Source organism: Ursus arctos, unplaced genomic scaffold, assembly GCF_023065955.2.
Source record: "Ursus arctos isolate Adak ecotype North America unplaced genomic scaffold, UrsArc2.0 scaffold_7, whole genome shotgun sequence".
Lineage (NCBI taxonomy): Eukaryota > Metazoa > Chordata > Mammalia > Carnivora > Ursidae > Ursus > Ursus arctos.
Window position 1 is genome coordinate 5,189,839 of NW_026623089.1, and position 20,682 is coordinate 5,210,520.

At 42.7% G+C, this 20,682-nt stretch overlaps 1 protein-coding gene across 4 annotated transcripts in view; it reads right to left on the minus strand.

Moving 5' to 3' along the window:
• The window catches only part of DOCK1 (dedicator of cytokinesis 1), a 493,249-nt gene that overhangs the window by 366,568 nt on the left and 105,999 nt on the right, over positions 1-20,682 (minus strand). For all 4 annotated transcript variants that reach the window (XM_048219065.2, XM_026494391.4, XM_026494390.4 and 1 more), the window contains 4 exons: positions 17,509-17,606; positions 12,668-12,757; positions 12,258-12,358; positions 8,578-8,712 (listed from right to left, as the gene is read on the minus strand). In XM_048219065.2, coding sequence (XP_048075022.1) covers positions 8,578-8,712; positions 12,258-12,358; positions 12,668-12,757; positions 17,509-17,606 — 424 coding nt within the window. The remainder of the gene's footprint in view (positions 1-8,577; positions 8,713-12,257; positions 12,359-12,667; positions 12,758-17,508; positions 17,607-20,682) is intronic.

The following is a 20,682-nucleotide window of genomic DNA, read 5'->3' on the forward strand; positions in this document are numbered from 1 at the left end:
GAGAATCCTCCACATCCGTGGAACACGGGAGGCAGCTCAGAAATGGGGTTCATCTGGACGATGCGGCTAGGGAGCTATGTCCTCCCGCTGAAGAAGCTGGTATTGAACCATACCATTTATTGCTTTTTGCATTGTAACATAATACATTTCATAAATCTGCAAATCAGAAATGTATAGAAAGAGAGGGAAGGAGAAAAAGAGGAAGGAAGGGACAGGGAAACTCAGCTTTAATTCTACCCCACAGAGATTACACCATTAATATTTTGGTGTATTTCCTGCCAGTGTTTTTTTAAACCCACAATGTCACATAATTAACATAAATTTAATTTCCTAAATTTAACAAGATCTTGTAACCATTTGAAAATGATATTATAATAGTAAATTCAAAATTACTTTATTTCAGGGTAATGACACTGTACAGATTCATTCCTCACAAGAACTGGTGGTAATGGGAAAATTGTCAAGAGGCGGAGCATATTCAATAAATGGATAATAAGGAAGTTGTACATTGCTTATATGTATACAAATATATGTTGCTAATTATAAATAAGTCTCACGTATAAATTATTTATTAGCAGTTACTTCAAGTTGCTGTGTTACTAAAAAGAAATACATTTGCATTTTAAAATGTTGCAACGCAGATGTTTTCTTAATATAGACCAGTTTTCTGCCTAATTAAAGTATACCATACCTGAAATCTTGTGTACAATGGAAAATTTTGTAAACTAAGTGATAATTAATTACCCTAGAGGTAATCTTATATTTAAATGAGTTCCATTGTCAAACAACAAATTCTGTCTAAAATGGGAAATCGCAGCCTTGTGTATCCATTTTATAAAGGATTTTATTCAGTAGGGGTTTGTTTAAAACGTGCATAACAAATAATGAAAAGTATCAAGTCACAAACTCCTGCTTACAGGGAACACAAAGCAACAGAGCAACGTCTATAGACCAGTCCAAACACTTGGGGAGGCTTCAAGCATGTAGTCATTCTCATCCTCAGAACACCTGCCAATTCCTAGAGTTGTGTGGGGTAGGAGACTGAAAACCTCCATACAGTGGGGTTTCTATCAGTCTCCAAAGATAATGAATGATAATGAATTAGAAAATGCCAGGGAGATGGACCCCAGATGACACAGCAGACTGTCCACTGAAAATCCTGGAGAACCAGGAGCAAACCAAACGTAAACGGAGGCTTACCAAGGCTAGACACAGCCTTGACTCAGTACAGCTCCTGTAGAGTAAAAGGTCAATCCCACTGTCTCCGCCTAGAAGGGGAAAGGATGAGTCATCTCTGAAAGAAGAGCGCATCATCTGGAGCTACATTTAAATGAAAATTAACTAAACATAGAATAGAACAGACCACATGGCCAAATTAAAAAAAAAAAAAAAAAGGAAGACAACAGAAACAGAATGACAGCTGGTCAAGATATTGCAGTTGGCTAGCAAGAATGTCAATATAACTATAATTATTATAATTTAAAACAGGAAAAAATGGAGAAAATAAAAAGAAATATGAAAAGTAGAGAGATGGAGAAAACGGAAGATGGGAAAGTTTAATAGAGAAATAAATCTGCAGAAAAGAATCAAATGTAAATTTTTAAACTAAAAACTACAATGTCTAAAATTAAGAATTCATGATATGGGTTAAATTGAGATTAGACCAAGTAAAAGGCAGAATTAGTGAAGTGGAAGATGATCAACATGAAAATAAGCACAGAGAAAAAAAAGAAAACCATGCTAGAGATATATAGGGTATAATAGAGGTCTAATACACATGTGATTGAAGTTCCAGAAGAAAATGAAAAACACAATGTGACAAATATGATACTAGAATAGATAATGACCATGAATTTCCCAAAATGAATAGGGAAATCAATCCAAAGTTCATGAAGCACTGAAAATCCAATGTAGGATAAATAAACTGCAAAGCATTCCTATATGATCCACAGAACTGCTCATAACCACAGAAACAACAAATTGTAAAAGCAGCCAGAGGAAAAACAAACAAACAAAAACACACCTCACTTTCAAAGACATAACAAGATGTCTGAAAGCTGACTTCTCACCAGAAACGACAGAAACCAAAAGAGAAGAGAATAGTATCTGAAAGAACTAATTCTGCCAAACTAGAATTCTATATTAAATAAAAATATCCTTTAAAAACAAGGAGGAAATAAATGATTTTCATACAAACAAAACCTGCAGCAGACTTTTATTAAAAGAAAGTTGACAAGGAGTTTTTTAGGGGCTGAAGGAGGCATATCCCATAAAGAAACATGAAATTGAATGAAAAATGAAAAATAAATAAATAAATAAATAACATTTTGAATGAATACTAACTGTACCAAATAATAACAGTGATGTCTTATGAGGCAAAAAATATAGGTACCTTGAAATGCATAACAATATTAATAAAAAAAGGAGATTTCATGTGGAGATAGAGGGTTCTACTATTCCAGCCATGTTTAATGTTATCAGGGGAGTGGCAATAGTAATCACTTTAATTACTCTGTAAAAATTCAAACATACATATTGTCATGTGTCTGATAATCATTAAACTAACAGGAGAAAAAAGTGTCACTAACATGTTAAATGGGGAGAAAACGACACAATAAAAAGAAAATGGGGCTTGGTACGGAAGAACACAAAGAAGGAGAAAAAGGAAAACATAATATAGATGGGTAAAAGAGAAAGCGAACAGAAAGACAGTAGATATAAACCCATCACATATAAATAAACTATATCCTCAGTTAAAAGGATTTTCAGACTGGATGAAATAAAGATACAGCTATGTGTTATGTGTAAGACACAGACCTTAAATATAAGGACACAGAAAGGTTAAAAGCAAAAAAGAGAAGAGATATTCCATGCAAATATTAACCAAAAGATAGAGGGCAAGTTTTCATATTGAAAAAAGGGTACAAGCATCCCTAGGGTGATACTGTAGATTCGGTGTCCAGACTACCACAATAAAATGAGTCTGGCAATAAACAGAGTCAAATTAATTTTCTGGTTTCCCAGTGCATATGAAAAATACATTTACACTATAGTGCAGTCTATTAAATGTGTGACAGCATTATTATCTTAAAAAAAATGTACATACGTTAATTTAAAAAAATACTTTATTGCTAAAAAATGTTAACAATCATCTGGGGTTTTAGTCATTGATAATCACTGATCACAGAGCACCATAACAAATATAATAACAAGGGAAAAGTTTCAAATATTGCAAGAATCACCTACACGGTGCCAATATGCTTGCTTGACACAGAGTTGCCACCAACTGTTCGATTTATAACAACTACAGTATATGCAAAGAGTGAGTTATGCCTGTAAATCCACAAGAGAGAGATCACGATTCTAAATCTGTATGCCCCCAATAACAGTTTCAAAATCTGTAAGTTATAAGTAATGAATCTATGAAATCTAAATTTCTACCAAGAATCCCTGAGAGATGAAAATTTAATTATTACTTTCTCTGCTGCCAATCAACATATTTAAAACACAGAAATGGTTAGCATTTACAGCACTCCCACTGATGCATCTTTCTGTAATGAAAGGGAGGCCTCTAGAGTCTTACCTCTTGGTTTCATCAAATAAACCAAGAGCAGTCACTTGTTTGACCCACCTTCAGGTGGAGGAAGGGGTGAGGAAAGAACTCAGAGGAATATCAGTAGATAAATGGATGAGTAAGACCTAGTTATCATTCCTTGCTCTATTTACACGTTGTAAGTATTCATTATCAGGGAATGACAAGATTGTTGTCTATTAGCTACATTCTATTTTTGTGACCCAGGAAATGATAGCAGAATGACAGATCTGCAACAACTTATTCATGATCAATAACTAATTATGCACAAAGCTAACACCAGATGACAGGCAAAGCTTCCACAAAGCACCGGGAAGAAGAACACAGCAATAACCAGCTTTAGTAATTTGCTTCAGAAGGTCTGAAGCAGGATGTGTCTGTTTTCTGGCTTTCCACTTAATGTGATCCACCCACACAGAAAACACAGACAAACAAAACCAGCGGAGAAGTGCCCCTGGCTGTCAGGAATCTTTCTGTGGGTTCTGAACCAAATGTCTTTGGGCCAGAGTTTGAAAATTGCTGTTCTCACTTCAAAACAAAATGAGCCTTCTAAACAAAACAGAAAGCATAGATCTGCATAGTGAGAAAGATAGTGGGATACGCTTCCGTATCTTCATCTCCAATGCTTCACCTCTTTGTTCTTTGGAAGAATAATGACTGTCAATTATCCGGGAATTTTACAAAGCTACTACATTACCTGAAAACACAGCAGACCACTTTGAAAGAAGAAGAAAAATAAAGAACCTCTAACGTTTATTCCAACTGCAAAGAGAAAAACACTCTTGTCAACTCCAGCTGTGAGCACAATTGTCTTTCTCCCAAGCTAATAAATGTGGTGCAGGTAAGAAAATGGGAACCCTTGTTTGCTTTCTCCCCCAGCTCTGCAAACACCACACAAGAGAGCTGCTCGGAACTTGTTATGGAGCAAACACTCGCAACACCCACGTAGGACACGGGCCTGCTTTCTCTCTCAGCAGCCTATACGAAACAGGAATATCATTTCACCTAAAATTCATGCCTTTGATAATCACAGATGAAAAGCTACTGAAATGTAGCTTGTGGGATCATGGGGAGTGGGGGCAAGCAGAACGAGACCCTACTCAAGTCTTTAGCCCCGTGGTCCATGATTTCTAGGCCGTGATTTTTTCCTTCCCACAGAATCTAAGTTCTTAGTAGTTTTAGAGTATAGATTTAAATTTAAGAAATATTATCTTTTCTATGTAATGTGGCTACAACTGTGTTCTAAGTTTTGAGGGGAACATATGTTCCTCTCTGCCCTCAGGAATCATAGAAGGCAGCCAAGATACACATTTAGGAAGCAATCAGGAAAAAAATAAGGTCAATAAACTATTAAAGTCTGGGATACAGTCAGGGCTCCAACGCTCATTAAGTACTTACGGGAGGGAGAAGCAAGGGACAAGGGAGGAAGGGCAGGAGGGAAGGACCTCGTCATCAAAATCTCCGGGTTCGCTACAGTATTCAGATGAGGTCAGGAATGCCCAGACAAGGGCCTCGGAAGCCTCAGGAAGCCTCACTGCCTTTTGGCAATGGCTGCTACTCGCCTATGACCTCATTGCACTTTTGTCCTAGATGGTGTCAGCTCTTGACAAACAAGTTATCCCAGCAGAGACTCCTTTTGTGATCAGGCCATGGCTCTGCTGGGGCCACTCCAAAACAAAGACAGGCGATAGGATCAAGGTCTGTGCCAACACAAAAACATTCTTAAGGACATCAAACATAAAACACTTCCCTAGGTCACAGGCAATGATCTGCTGAGCTTCTGCATAGTACAGAAGACCAAACCACATCTTTGGGTCACATAGGGCTCCACTGATTTAAAGCCAAGGAGATACTAGTGACAGGAGTCTCAGAGACTGACCCCCAAACTAACAGCAAGAAAAGCTCTCAGGGGCCTAATTAAGTAGGACTTCGGAACCCAGAATAAGCTAGGGGCGTTCCGAGTTGTCAGGCAAGAGAAATTCAGGTTAAAAGCATGAGGAAGAGGATGTTAATCACCGATCAAATATATATTTCTCCCTGACTCCTTTACTATAAGAACTTTGATTTTGTTGAAAGCATCAATAAGCCCATCTAAAAGTCCTTACCAACCTCCCTTGCATCTAGGGTGGTCATGTGACATACTTCCAAGATGACACTTTGTAGAGATTGGGAAAGTTCCTTAAAAGGAGAGTAAATAGAAAGCTGTTTATGCCACACCTTCCCCTCCCTGCTGCCTGGAATGCAGTCCTGATACCAGGAACCGCAGGAACCACGTTGGGGCCATAAGACACAGAGATGGACCCTAAGGATGGTGGAGCAGAAAGGCAAAGGAGCCAAGGACATGTGGAAACCAGGGACCAAGTGCATGAACTCCGGAATCTTCCTCTGGGCTCCATGTTACATATGCAGGTGGTGAGAAGTGAAGCTCATCTCTTTAAGGCACATGAAGCCAGGCTTTTGTGTAACAGCCAATCATATTCCTAACCTCTATAAGATTGACCAAATTCAATAATGTATGGACCATGGTTCTAAGATATCATGCAATTTGTATCTGGAGACTGAAAGAGATTAAGAGAAAGAAATAACTTCACCATTGGTCCATTTGGATGACCCCGATCTCTTCTAGTCACATTATTTTGTAAAACATTATAGCATTTACTACAATAACAGAAACAGAGATTATCAATGCATGTTTCTTTTGATGCCTAATCTCTGAATGAGAAGGAAAGTCAGCAGCGTGCTCAAGGAGGAAATGAGCATCACCAAATTCCTGACTCCACGTCATATTGATTATAAATTATACAAGATTAAGATTCTTTCAAACAAAACATGACAAAATCTATACATATCACCCAAATACGCTGTCCTTTCAAGGTCATTCTCTCACCTTAGGTAGATTTTGTTTAGTGTAATTAATGACTTAAAATTAGTGGGGGAATACATGAAAGCCAGATAGAGGGTGCCAAGAATTTCATTTTCACAGAATTACTTTTATTGGAAAAATACAATGAAATCCAGGAAAACAAAATCTATTTTGCTTGGTCATCTATCACAACTGACAGTGAGAAAATCATCAGTGGCTTTGACCCTAAAGAAAAGAGAAAGCTCAGGGCGCCTGGGTGGCTCAGTCGATTAAGTGTCTGTGGCTCAGGTCATGATCCCAGAGTCCTGGGATCGAGCCCCATGTCAGACTCCCTGCTCAGCGGGGAGTCTGCTTCTCCCTCTCTCTCTGCTCCTCCCCACTGCTCATGCTTGCTCTCTTTCTCTCTCTGTGAAATAAATATAAAATTTTAAAGAAAAAAAAAAGAGAAAACTCCGTCTATAGCAAGATTCATGCCTACCCATAATTAGCGAAATAAAAGAGCATGCCTTCAATACCTTAGTCAAGGATGACAGTACGAAGACCTCAAACTGTTGTGTCTTCATACAATCAAATGGCAGTATAGAGACTGTTGTCTACATCATGTCAACTCCACAGAGAACATAAGCGCCATAATCCTTAACCAGTAACACAGGGGCTGCAACCACTGATCACCACTGTACTACATGTGGGTCCTACCCTGTGTAGGACTTTTCCAGATCTACACGCAGTCAATAACTTGCTCCTCTGGCTTTATTTGCACCATCGTATGCACAAGATTGGATTCTGAATACCCTCCCTTTCTCCTGGACCCTTCCAGAGAAGGCCACCTCAGGCCAACAAAGATAAAATGAAGAGGAACAGCAAGAAACTGATTTGGGGTCTACACTGGTTCAATGACCAGTTTCCAATGCTAAGTTTCAAGAGCACGGTGCTTTTAAAAGGTGATGTGTGGGGCGCCTGGGTGGCTCAGTCGTGAAGCGTATGCCTTCAGCTCAGGGCGTGATCCCGGCGTTCTGGGATCGAGCCCTGCATCAGGCTCCTCCGCTGGGAGCCTGCTTCTTCCTCTCCCACTCCCCCTGCTTGTGTTCCCTCTCTCGCTGGCTGTGTCTCTCTCTGTCAAATAACTAAATAAAATTCTTTTAAAAAAAAATTAAATAAATAAATAAATAAATAAATAAATAAAAGGTGATGTGTGTCCTCTAAGTGAGAGGGAGAGTTTCAGTTTGTGAAACTCCATCTCTGTGTGCAGAACTCACGACAAGAACATCAACCTTGAATAATGAACGTGAACCAGTATCGCTCACAGTAGATCACCCGAAGTAGCTATCCTTCCAAAGAAAGAAGCAGAGAGAGTCCACTTCAACACTCAACACTCAATCTATCCTGTTTCCACATCTCTTTGTGCATACAGTTACATACAGTGGGCCACCTAGAAGCTCTGGTTTTAGCACAGATACCTGGAAAAATATTAATGTTCTCCAGAAAATAATGAAGTCGTCGGCACCCCAATCCACTTTAAAGTTCAAAAACAGTGCATACATTCATCCAGAGAGGATGAGAAAGAAGTCACAGAGCTTAACAACTAAGTGTCCATTCACCTGGCAATTCCAAACGTATCTCTCTAGAAACAAAATATTATTCTCGTTGAAGGAAAGAAAGAGAGGAAGCCCCCAGAGTCATCCCAAGGGAGGCAATTTAACTTGGTTTTGGCCTTCTGTTGTTGTTGCTTGTTTTAACTGTTTGCTCTTCGGAGGCATTTTTCTGTAGGAAGAGAAACTGAAAAGAACTGCGGAACGCTTGTCCACACCCTGCACGAGCTCTGATGAATGTGGGGTACGTTCAGTGGTCAGTGTTTAACTCACATGCACGAATTCCAGACGTGGGAACAGGGCTTGCTGCTCAAACTTGTGCTTGGATTTCACAGACCGGGAAGCAGTTACTCTAAAAGAGGGAAGCCCCAACAAGCAATGGCTATTTACTACTGTCCTGTCATACGAGAAAGCAAGACAAGGAAGGAAAAAGAGGAGAGGAAGGGAAGGAAGGAGGGGAAGAGACAAGGAAAAGGAAGGAAGTAAAAGATCTCCTGAAATCCCCTAGAAGTGCCGGCGCGGGCGACACTTACTGATTGAACAGGATCCTGGAGCGCACGATGAACTTGAAGATGTACTCCAAAGCCTTCATGGCTTTGTACAGCTGGTCGTTTATTCCCGGCTTCTCGGCATTGTCCACGTAATTCCTTAAAACTTTTGTCAGCTTCCTATTCACAATGGAATCACAAATTAATTACTAAGTTCGGAAGATTATAGTATCCCGATTCTTAAGTGGGACAGAAATACACAAGCGGGTTACTGTTAGTTTGTTCACACTTGTCAGTAGATGAGTATTTATAAAATATATTCAAAATACATTAAAAGTGAGCCATACATAACACTCAGAGGAGTGAGATCTGAACGTTGAAACAGTGCTTTTCTAAGTTTCAGATGTTTTTCTAAGCATTTAAATGTATTATGTAAATTTAACCTTCACAGTGACACAATAAGACAAGTATTATTTGGGGGTATAATAATAATAATTGGGGATAAGAGCAGGTAAATTATCCCTGATTTACAAGTGAAGAACCCCAGGGTTAGACAGATAAACTAGCTTTCCCAGCACTAAATAAAATTGAAGAGATTTTCTTCATAGCCGTATCCATTTTTTCAGTGCTTTTCTTTTTTCCACATCGAGCGTGCATTACTTTCCAACGACAGAGGCAGCAGTGACAATAATCAATTTTTAATTCTGCCCAAACTTCTACATTTTCTACTATTACTGGCCCATAAACGAATAATCATTGTTCACTGTTCATAAGGCTGACCTGCAAGCAATGCTTCTAAATCATAAAAGAACAGCTAAATTAACTTCAATACACTTTCTGGTCTTAGCGTATTGGGCTGCACTGAAATTCTCCAAAAACTAGCCACATACGTGCAGCCTGTATGACGACAACCAACAAGATTACCCCGTGAATCAAACTTCTCTGATCCCCAACTGTTCATTTCATCAACAAAAACTCACTGGGGCTTTTTAAATATTCATTATACTAATAAAAATAACCTGCTAGGGCACTGCCGGCATTTCCAGTTACCAGAGAACCATTTCTAGTGAGCCCGTTTGTAACAGATTGTTAGCTGAGACTACTACAAGATACCCATAAGATCAACTGTAACGGGCATTAAAGGATGACCTCAGAACAGTCCTGAGCATAACCCCTATCCTGATAAATCACAACAGAAAGCTTTCTGGGTGACCAAGTGGATGAGGTCATTTCTAACACTCATCAGGTTGCAGAACCCCAGCAAAGACTCTCAGAGGAGCACCCCTGCAAGGTGCTGGGGAAAAGGGGGCCAGAGAGGTCCTCTCCCCACAAGCTCGCTGGGCTCCCATGTTGGGAAGAGGAGCTCACCACACATGTCTTCTGGTGGTTCTCAAGGCACAGGAGAATGTCTAAAGTCCTGCCATAAAACCTGTGTCACCTGATTTTACTTATTTTCTCAAGCTTGTTGACCAGACACCTTTTCTTATTAAATCCATTAATAGCCCAAGAAATAGATGTTCCATAGAACACGTCTCAGAAATTTTCCCAACAGATTAATCAAAAATAAATAAGCAGATGAGAGAGAGAAAGAAAGGAACGATATGTAAAGAGAATGACCCAGAATCAGAAAATAAATGAGGAAGTCCAAAGACCCATATCCACATGAGCCAGGCCATCTGTAATGGCAGAACGATCAAGGCCCTGGCACTAGCTGAGAGAGGCAAGCCGAATGGAGCATCAGCTAAGTGGAGGCAAGACCTGAGCCAGCTCCTGGAAAAGTAGCTCTGTGCATAGAAAGGAGCCGGTCCTTGCTGGTTTTCTGGAAGAACATTCTCCAAAGCTGATGCTCAGAGACCACCGTGAGCACACCATTAACACAAAGACAACCTTCCACGCTTTAGAGCAGCATGAATCAGAGATATCTCCTTTGGTACTTCAAGGCTTAAAAACTCAGATTCACTGCTAAGACACCACTTGGGGTTGCTACTTTATCAAAACATGATAAGAATATTTATTTTCCAAAATGAATCTCCTTTTCTGCAGATTACAGGGGCTGAAAGGGAGGATGGCGATTCTCAGCTCAGTCCCATCCTGTCTTAAAGATAACGCGGTACTTTTTGTTTCTTCCAGTCAGTAACTTGCCAGAGACTCCCCGACTTTCACTCCACCCCCTACGACAAAGGCACAGAGAGAGCGGTGCCAACAGAAGGCCTGGAAGACAGCATGGCAAGCTTAGTCACTGTGCTCATTCTCTGAAATTCCAGTACAAAAGCTAATCTGAGACAAGCTGTGTGGCCACATTTCAATAAGGACACAGACGTGTGAACATGACTCGGACGGACTCGGAGATCGTGCCACGTGAGCAGCCGCTTGCTTACAGGCCACTCCGGGGAACCTGCTTGGTCGCCACAGCAAGATGGCGCTGCACGGTCCGCTCTCCCCAAGGTCTGAAAGGAACTGTCCAAAGCTCAGTCACACCGGATGTCTCCACAAAGAGAACAAATCGCTTTCAACGAACATTTATCAGCAAGCACAAAGGACTTGTCGCAACTTGTCTTTGTGTGCGCGAGGATGTGGCAGCTCTCTGCCCACCCGGCCACTCGAGGCAGACACGGAAAAGCTGGGACAGGATGACCGATGTCACACAGATAGCTAGCGACAGACCTCTGACCTTGAGTTCATGGCTGCATACAGGCAAGGACACAGATTCTGACTTAAATATGGTCAAGGCACACTTCTGCTTTGACTCAAGCTACCGGCACTAACGAGAACCATTTCTAGTGAATCTAACGCCAGGGATGCTCTTAAAGGAATTATTTACATCTTTTTTCATTGCAACTCACACACAATTCAAAGTGGGAATAAATGCCAATAAATCCCACCATGAGACAGGCAGAGTAACTCATCCTAATCATTCTAATAATGAAACCTAACAACTGCTTCGTGCTTTCTAAGTGCCAAGGATTACTCCAAACACTTAACGTGCAATAGCTCATTAAAAGTCTCAAGAAACCCTAAGATCATGCCCATTTTGCTGAGGAGAAGGCTGAGGCCCAGAGGTTAAGAAACTTAAACTTGTAAGCGACAGAGCTGGAGGTGAAGCCTACGGGTTCCTGGATGGTGCTGGTCAACACCAGGCGAGCCGCCTCGCCTCGCAGGCCTGGAAATCCCACATTTGCTCTGGCTGCTAACAGATGCCCAGGGGGCAGGTATGGGGTTGTGGGGGGGCAGGTCAAGAGCAGCTGGGTAGGCAGTCAGAATCCAAGTTAGTTACAGATGAAGCGTCTAGAACAAAAAGGAAGGCCCTCTTTAAGAGCAAAAAGATACACGAAGAGATACAAAACTGAATTTTATTCACACTAAACAACCAATAATCTCAAACCAGGAACACATCCATTTATTCATTTGCCAAAAGCTGGCTGGGAAGCTGCAGTGAGGCATACATCAGTTTCATCGAGCATAAACTGAAAATTTCAAAGACAAATGGAAGGTATGGAGGAGAACAAGAATTTATTCCAGAACGTTACGATAATTTATCACATATCTTCTTTCAACTAGATTTCTAGGTCTGTTAAGAGGGAAACAATAATAAAAATTATCCCAGTAAACTCAGAGTTGGGGGCAGGGGACAAATATACAACCACAGACAAAAGTTATGAAAAAGGCATTTAATAACAAACATACAAAATGAAGTATTGGTTTTAAAACAACAAAAATGAACTTACGTGTAGGCTAATGTTGCACTAAAGTGTTTCTTAATGTAGGTTTCCAGAACAGGATTAAAATGCTGAAATTTTCTGTCAGCAATTAGTCCAATGATAAATACCTGTTCAATTAATCAATATTTCATTAGTAAAATAATGCAAGCCTCACGTGAATCATCTGCACTGCAGTGGGAGTCTGTGAACTAGCACATTTTCTGATGTTCCCTCTTCTTACCCCAGAAATGACATTGGCCTAACTACAGTGTCCCACTGAAAGCAACTCTCTGCCTCGCAACCCATCTGCTTTGATTGGATTAACAAGAGAAAACATTCCCAAGGTGACTGGGAGGGGTCCCCTCCCCCCAGCTTCAAAGGCTGCAGCATGAAAAGCACTTCAACATCTGAGCAGATGAAAAGTACAGGCCTCTTACCAGAGCATCAAACACTAACGTATCAAACGTCTCGCTCTCGGAGTTCTCCATCATGATGTTGAAGAGGGCATCCAAGGTGTCCTGGAGGAACTAGAGGCACACGAAATGTCAGCAGACAAAGTAAACTCACCTTGCTTTCCCCCAACCTACAGTAACTACCACCTTAGGCCATACTCCAAACAGCCACCTTTCCCAAATGTCACCAGTGAAGCCAAACGCTTCAGGGGCTCTTCCCAGCCATTAGATGCACAGGACAAAAACTGAGATGAGTGAACTCAGAACAAAGAGATAGGACCCTGAGCCAAGCAGAGGATGACTGGTAACAGGGAAATGCCCTATGGTTCCCCCCCCCCCATAAGACTTCTCCAATCCTTTTCCTAGTCTTCACCAGCCTGGTGACAAAGAGCTCAACAGCAGCTCTCAGAAGACTGGCTATGCCTCATCCCAAACTCTGAGTGTAGGACCTGAGCTAGGGAGTGGGCAGAAGCCACATAGGGACAAATGTCAAGCTAAGTACAATGAAAGACGACCTTCCACAGACCCAAATGCCCACAGATGGAAAAGGTGCGTGACTCTGAAACTGGGGAACACAGCAAAACACCAGGAAACACGTTTTATTCAAGACAAATTTAGAAATTCCTTTTATAGCTTACTGTAATTCACCAAAGAAATATTAGAGCACAGAATGGCAAACCATCATGAATGAAATAAAGAATAAATTAGGAGACTCCAAGGTTATGTCACACTAGAGATTGGCTTCCAATCCTGTCTCCATCTTCCCCTGGAAGAATTGTAAGACAGACCAAGAAAGACTACCTTGGAGGTAATGAGTTCCCTGTTAGTGGAGGAGTTCAAGAGTAGTCAGAATGCCACATGACGGAATACTGGACATAAAAGAGAATAAAGTATAGATAAGCCATCATCAGTCATTAGGGACATGCAAATTGAAACCACAGTGAGATATGACTTCAAAACCACTGAGAAAGCTATCATCAAGACATGAGCAGTACGGTAAGTGTGGGCAAGGATGCAGGGAAACTAGAGCCCTTCCACATCACTGGTGGAAATGTAAAATAGTATGATGGTTTTGAAAACAGTGTGGCAAACCCTCAAAGAGTTAAATGTACGTTTACCTCATGAACAATCATTCGGAGGTATGTATCCAAATGAATGGAAAACATATGTCCACTCAAAAACTTGTACACAAATATTCACAGCAGCTTTACTCATAAATGTCAAAACGTGGCAAACACCCAAGTCCACCAGCTGATAAATGGGAGGACAAATCCATACATTGGAATAATTTATTATTCAGCCATAGAAAGGAATGAAGTTCTGATACATGCATGCTATGCTTTGAAAGCATTATACTAACTAAAAGAAGCCAGTCACAAAAGGCTATAGATTGTTTAATTCAATTTATATAAAATAATCCAGGATAGTCAAATCCATAGAAACAGAAAGTCGAGTATGGCTGCAGGGACAGTAGGGAGTAACTGCTGACGGGTTACAGGGTTATTTTTTCTCGTGATGGAAATGTTCTGGAATCACGCAGTGGAGATGGGTGCACAACTCCTGAATATACTACCACCATGCAACTGTGCAAATAAGAGTGATTTATGGTGTGTGAACTACATCTCAATGAAGCTGTTATGAAAAACAAAACAACAGGTGAGAGGGTCCCATAGCAAGGGTGTCAAAGGGATGGCTGAATGGGATGTCCGGTCCAGATTCTTCCTGGAGGGTTCAGCCCATGCACACAACACACGGAACCACAGGCACCCTTGGGTCCCCATAGAGGATCTCAAATGGTAAGAGCACTCAGCCTGAGGAACCAAACCGCTGGGACCTGCTCCTAAAACCAGCACTCACCTCACTCCCCCACTCTGTGCTGTAAAACTTTGCAATAGCCCTAAACCCAATGCCAGAGGTCACCCTCAGGAAGGAGAACATACTCCCAAACCTAGTTAGAGCTCTGAGACCCACCAGTGCATAAAACCTTCATTATGTTCTTTTTTTTTCCTCCAGTTTTATTTATTTAAGCCACCTCTACACTCAACATAGGGCTTGAACTCATGACCCCTAAATCGAGAGTCGCAAGCTCTTCTGACTGAGCCAGCCAGGTGCCCCAAACCCTCGTACTAGTCTGTGCCACCCACCCACCACCTATTTTATGCCAGGAAGAGTCACATACAAACGGCAGGGGAATGAAACCACCCCATCCAACAGGTGTTCTGGTCTGGATATCAAGGGCTTCATGAAGCCCAGTTACTGGGGCCCATGCTACCTTGTTACATTTGTATTATTTCCCATCATTTTCAGTCTGCAAAATCTTTGCAAAGGTCACACCTTTACACCATCTGCTACCTGCCCAATGTTACTGCCAAGGGGCTCACCAGGTGCCAAGCCCTGGCTTGTCTCGGTTCACCCAGAGAGTCCCTGCAGTAGGACTACCCACCCCACCAGACAAATGACATAATCCATAGCCCAGAAACATGGCAGCCAAGAGCGGGAGCAGCCCGCATCTGGCTGTCAAGCCACAGAGGCAGAGGGATACCAGCATCCTCAACGAGGTCCTGCACACAGAGCCACAAACACACTTCTTTTGACACCTGCCCTCTTTCAAAGACTATCCACTGGCGGCCCAGAATAATCACCATTTCCATTTTCCACCAAAATGGGCAATTGTATCTTTTACTAAATAAGCCAATGCTGTTCTTAATCCATCAAGTAATGTCATCTCTCTCCCACCAGTTGTAAATATACACAAGGGTGGGGGCGGGGGGCCTTGAATGAGTGGAATAGGCTCAGTCTATAGTGTCCTCCAACAGAGTAGGAGCCCCACGCAGGCTGGGAATCCCTCCAGCCCTGGCTCCCATTAACAGCCGTATGGCCTTAGACAAGTCCGTTCACCTCTCTAGGTCTACACGGTACACAGGATGCGCCCCCGATGGACGGACAGGTCATTCAGACGTGCTGGTACTAGTGCACATGGGAAGGAGGGGGTAGTGAAAACCACTTCAGGGCTGAAGAACAGGGTTTGGTAATAGATTAGGTAAAGGGAGTGAAGGACAACAATAAGACAAGATGGTTCTAGATCTTCTCCTTAACGTGTAACAATAGGCCAACAGAAATACAGCTAATTCCTGATGAGATACAGGGATTTAAAAATGAAAAAGGACAAAATCTCATTAACTCTGTATCTTCTAAAGTTACGTTAACTTATTCACCCAGTTTCCATCTGAATCAGGGAAGTTACAGAACCCAGGGAAGTTTACAATACAATTAACATTGTCCAAGCCAGAGGTAGCAGACAAGAACCTAAAACGATGATTAAAATTAGAAGATTAGCAAGGATATGTCTGAATGGTTATACAATGAATTTCAGAAAGTGGTGCAACCAAATTAATTTATACTGAAGTTAACCACATTGCTGCTTAATTAAGGCCATTTTAAGTAATTAATTTTTACAGAGATAAGGCAGTCTCCTTCTGCAATCATCTCTTGTGGCAGGCGAAGGACTGAGCCAGGGAGAGACAGACCTGGCTGTAGACACCTCGTTAATAGAACACCCCGGGTGTGGACCGGCTTATTGTCTACAGGCCAAATGGGGCCTACTGAAAATGGAAACAGGTTTCCTTATATAAAAGGAACAGTCGGGTCATCTAGGTGGCAGAGCTGGATGAGTGTCTGACTCTTGGTTTCAGCTCAGGTCATGATCTCAGGGTCATGGGATTGAGCCCTGCATCAGGCTCCACGCTCAGCACAGAGTCTGCTTGAGATTCCCTGTCCCTCTCCTTCTACCCCTCCACCCCTGCTCGCTCTCTCTCTCAAATAAATAAATAAATCTTAAAAAAAAAAAGAAAGGAAAAGTCATTGGAGCCAATGAGAGGCAAGCATGGCCTACTATCAGAATCAACAATCCCTGGGACGCCTGGGTGGCACAGCGGTTAAGCGTCTGCCTTTGGCTCAGGGCGTGATCCCGGCGTTATGGGATCGAGCCCCACATCAGTCTCCTCCGCTATGAGCCTGCTTCTACCTCTCCCACTCCCCCTGCTTGTGTTCCCTCTCTCGCTGGCTGTCTCTATCTCTGTCGAATAAATAAATAAAATCTTTAAAAAAAAAAAAAAAAGAATCAACAATCCCTAATGCAGAATTACAGAACTGGGGCGCTCTAAGAGATCTCGGATCACCCCGGTCTAACTGTCCTACCCTGCAGGTAACGATTCAAGAGGGTACCTGATACTTCTCCAGAGCCTGCTCTGTGTAAGGTTAAGAAATAAGTCCAAGATCACATGGGAAAAAAATGGCGGAGACAGGACTCCCAGGGCTGAGAACCTTGTGCCAGACCACCCATCTCTCCATATCAATCCCAGAAGTTCTAGGTCAATCATGAGCCAGAACTAATAATAAAGCGGATGGTAATAATGCTGGTAAGATGATAATAATAGGACGGAACGCTGGCGCCCCCCCATGCGCCAGATCCAGGCTATGGGTCTCATTAACTCCAAACAACCCTCTGAGAAGGCATTATTGCAATCTCCTTTTTACAGCAAGAGAAAGTAAGCCTGGAAGGGGTTACTTCACCCTTGTCCATCGCACAGTGAGGCCCCACTGGAAGAGGAGCCAGAACCCAAGACTGGGTTGATCCCAGAGCCCATCACCATGAAGTCAGGAAGCCCTCCCAACCGGAATCCAAGCCAGCGTCTACTCACGTACAAGTGCATGTCCACATCGGTTCGAGGGACTATAACCAGAAGCCCACACTGCCGTGAAGGCAGTGCCTAGATCCGTTCACACGTGGAAGAAAAACAGAGCGAGCCACCCCAGGGCTGCGTTACCTTCACCACCTCGCCACCGTCCACCTTCATCAGCTGTCTCAGGTTCTGCTGCAGCAGACTGGTGTTGGAACGCCACTTCAGGAGCCCCAGCAGGTCCACTGCAAACACAGAACCAGCTTCAGTCTCACGGCAACAGCTCTGTCTCCCTTCATCACGGAGCAGGGCAGGTTCTCAACATCATTTTGAAACAGAAAACTCAACCCTCTTTGTTAACATCTACCTGCTTAATACTTCATTACTTTCTAGAACATACTTGACACCCAGTATGGCTGAATTCATTATTTCCAGCTACACTTCCCATGAAACAATTTCCACATTGAAGTTAAAAACGCATTTGTGGGGCACCTGGGTGGCTCAGGCTATTGCGCGGCTGACCCCTGATTTTGGGTCAGGTCATGACTTCAGGGTCCTGGGATCAAACCCCACGTCAGGCGCCATGCTCAGCTTGAGATTATTTCTCTCTCTTCCTCTGCCCCCCCGCCAACGTCTCCCCCCGCCCCAAATAAATAAATAAACCTTTTTTTAAAAAATGCATTCAGGAGCTTAAGGAAAAAGGGCTGGCCTTTCCTTTTTTTTTTTTTTAAGGTTTTATTTTTTTTTTAATAATATTTTTTTTTATTATATTATGTTAGTCACCATACAGTACATCCCTGGTTTTTGATGTCAAGTTCCATGATTCATTTGTTGCGTATAACACCCAGTGCACCATGCAATATGTGCCCTCCTTACTACCCATCACCAGCCTATCCCATTCCCCCACCCCCTCCACTCTAAAGCCCTCGTTCTGTTTCTGCAAGAAAGTAGACTCAGCCCAGCAGAGGGTCTGGAAGAGGCTGCTCTCCGACAAAGTCCTGTCCTAAAATCTTCTACCAAGTGGATTTTTCCTGCTTGAGAACATGCCTTTTTTTTTTTAATTAAATAACAAAAAATAAGAAATGTACTTTCAGGTACAGAAACCGCAAGGTCACAGGGAGCCTGAACCACAGGGTGACTGCTGCCCTCACCCTGGCCTGCCTTCCATGGCTGTTCGTTTCTTATGGCTGAATTTTTGTTTTGTTTGTTTTCTAACAGAAAAAACACAGGCTGAATAGATGGATTTTTACAGGCTAAATGTGGAAGACAATGTCCAGAAATGATTTTGTGTAAGGCAGCCTGATGTTCTCGAAGGCATGAACCCAAAGCATCTCGAGGAAAGAACATGTGCCTACACAATCCTCACTTGAAGTTATATTACTATCCCATTACGTGAAAAACACACAATTAGCAAAGTGCATCCAATTTACCATTTATGCTCATTGGGAACAAACTTCAGCTACACAAAGCACCTCCATTAAAAAAAAAAACAAAAAACCCTAGTTAATACTGAAAAGAAAAATACAATTTTGGCAACAAGTAGCATTTCTGGGAACACGAGACACCTATTAAGGACTAAACCACACAAAAGGCATTATTCCTGTGATGAGCACAGAACATTCGTTCTCATCTATCTGCCCTTCCCCCCCCCAGTGCAGCTGACAACGGGACCCATGGAAACAAAGAGAAGACAGGAGCTGAAACACCACGTAATGGCGCAATCACCTGCCGGGCTACGCCACCACCACATGACCTTGGGCAAGGAACCGCACCTCAGTTTACCTATCTGAACGATGAGTACGATGTTGCCAAATTACAGGGCCGGTGCCAGAGTTAAACGGTGTGACGTGGAGAATGTGCCGGGCAAGATGCCCGGCAGGAAGACAGACAGCAGCAGCCCTCCACCAACAAGACTACCAGGAAGTAAACATTTTAACCATTCATGGCGAAAGTTAAGATGGTTTCATTTCTAAGTGAAAGTGAAGATGTTTTCTTTCTAAAGGAAGGTGAAGGAATGACAAAGGGCCACATCCTGCCTGGACCTGCTCTTAGCCCCAGGGTTAAGGGAGATTTCCACCTCACAAGAGTTTTTTGTTTTTTTTTAATGGCAACTGGTTAATAATCTAGATTCTATTCCGGCAAAGTTAGAGGCACTATAGGTATGAGGGAGGCTGAGGCTGACCCCTGTTTGGTAAATCTGAGACAATGTACAATCGGCAAGTGAACATTGGAAGAAGGCCTGGCGGGGGGGAGGGGGCAGTGTTTTAAGAAAACAGAGCTTGACCAGAGCCCTGGCTACCCGGGTCAGACTGGCGCTCTCCGACCCAGCCCTCATTCCAGAGAGCCACCGAGGTCTGGCCCATGGTCATTCTGTGTTTTGTGACTTCTCTCTAATGACCTAGGAAGCTAATTGAGGAGAGGAATCACATCCTATACTTCTCATTTTATCCCCCATAGCATCCAGTAATGCTGAGAACAGAGATGTTTAATACAAACCTCGATGAATAATTCAGCCACTGCTTTTCCCTAAGTAATGGAACTTCGCAGGAGCAAATCACGGATGCAGAAAAATGACTCCCAGAATGAGAATCTGGGACTCAATGCTCAGATGCCAAGTGGGGCAGCTCCATCCTGCAATCCCACCTGCCACACTGCCATCCCAGAAAGAGGAATCATTGGCTGGTGTGCAATGAAAGCCAAAAGATGTCCCCTTGACTCTCGGTGAGCAGCATTACCCTGGAATTTCCTTGTTGCCCAGCAACAGCTGCTGCTGAGAGCAGGGCGCTGGCTCCCTCAGTTCCAGGGAGGGAATTACCCTGTGACTGATGACAGCCAAGAAGCTGGGAGGTGCGAGGAGGGGTCAACATCATAGCCCTGGGAGATTTCTGCTACTTGATACCTTGGGAGATCTCTGGTTCACAGTCCCCTTCTCCAACAATGTGTGGGTTAAGAAGGATTCTGTGGGCCTCCCAACCCAACTGTTCTTCAGAACACGTTTTAATGGGGAAAATATGTTCAAGTTCCAAATAACAACTTCCAACTACTTCTGGAGCGTAACCCATGCATAAGATGGGTGGCTTCCTACGTAGTGAAAACGGCAATACACAGCAGCTCTCATTTGTCCGGCACATAATGGAAAGCTAAGTGCCACACATATGGGGTAGCAACTCACTGGTGAGGCTGCTGTTGCCCTGAGTTTAATTAGGTCCTGGACGGTATAGCCATCTGGCTAGGGAACTAGCTGGACTATACCCAGAGAGTAATATTTGACCTGGGGGCACCCTTTCCATAATGCAGTCCCAAACCGGCACCTGCCCTGCT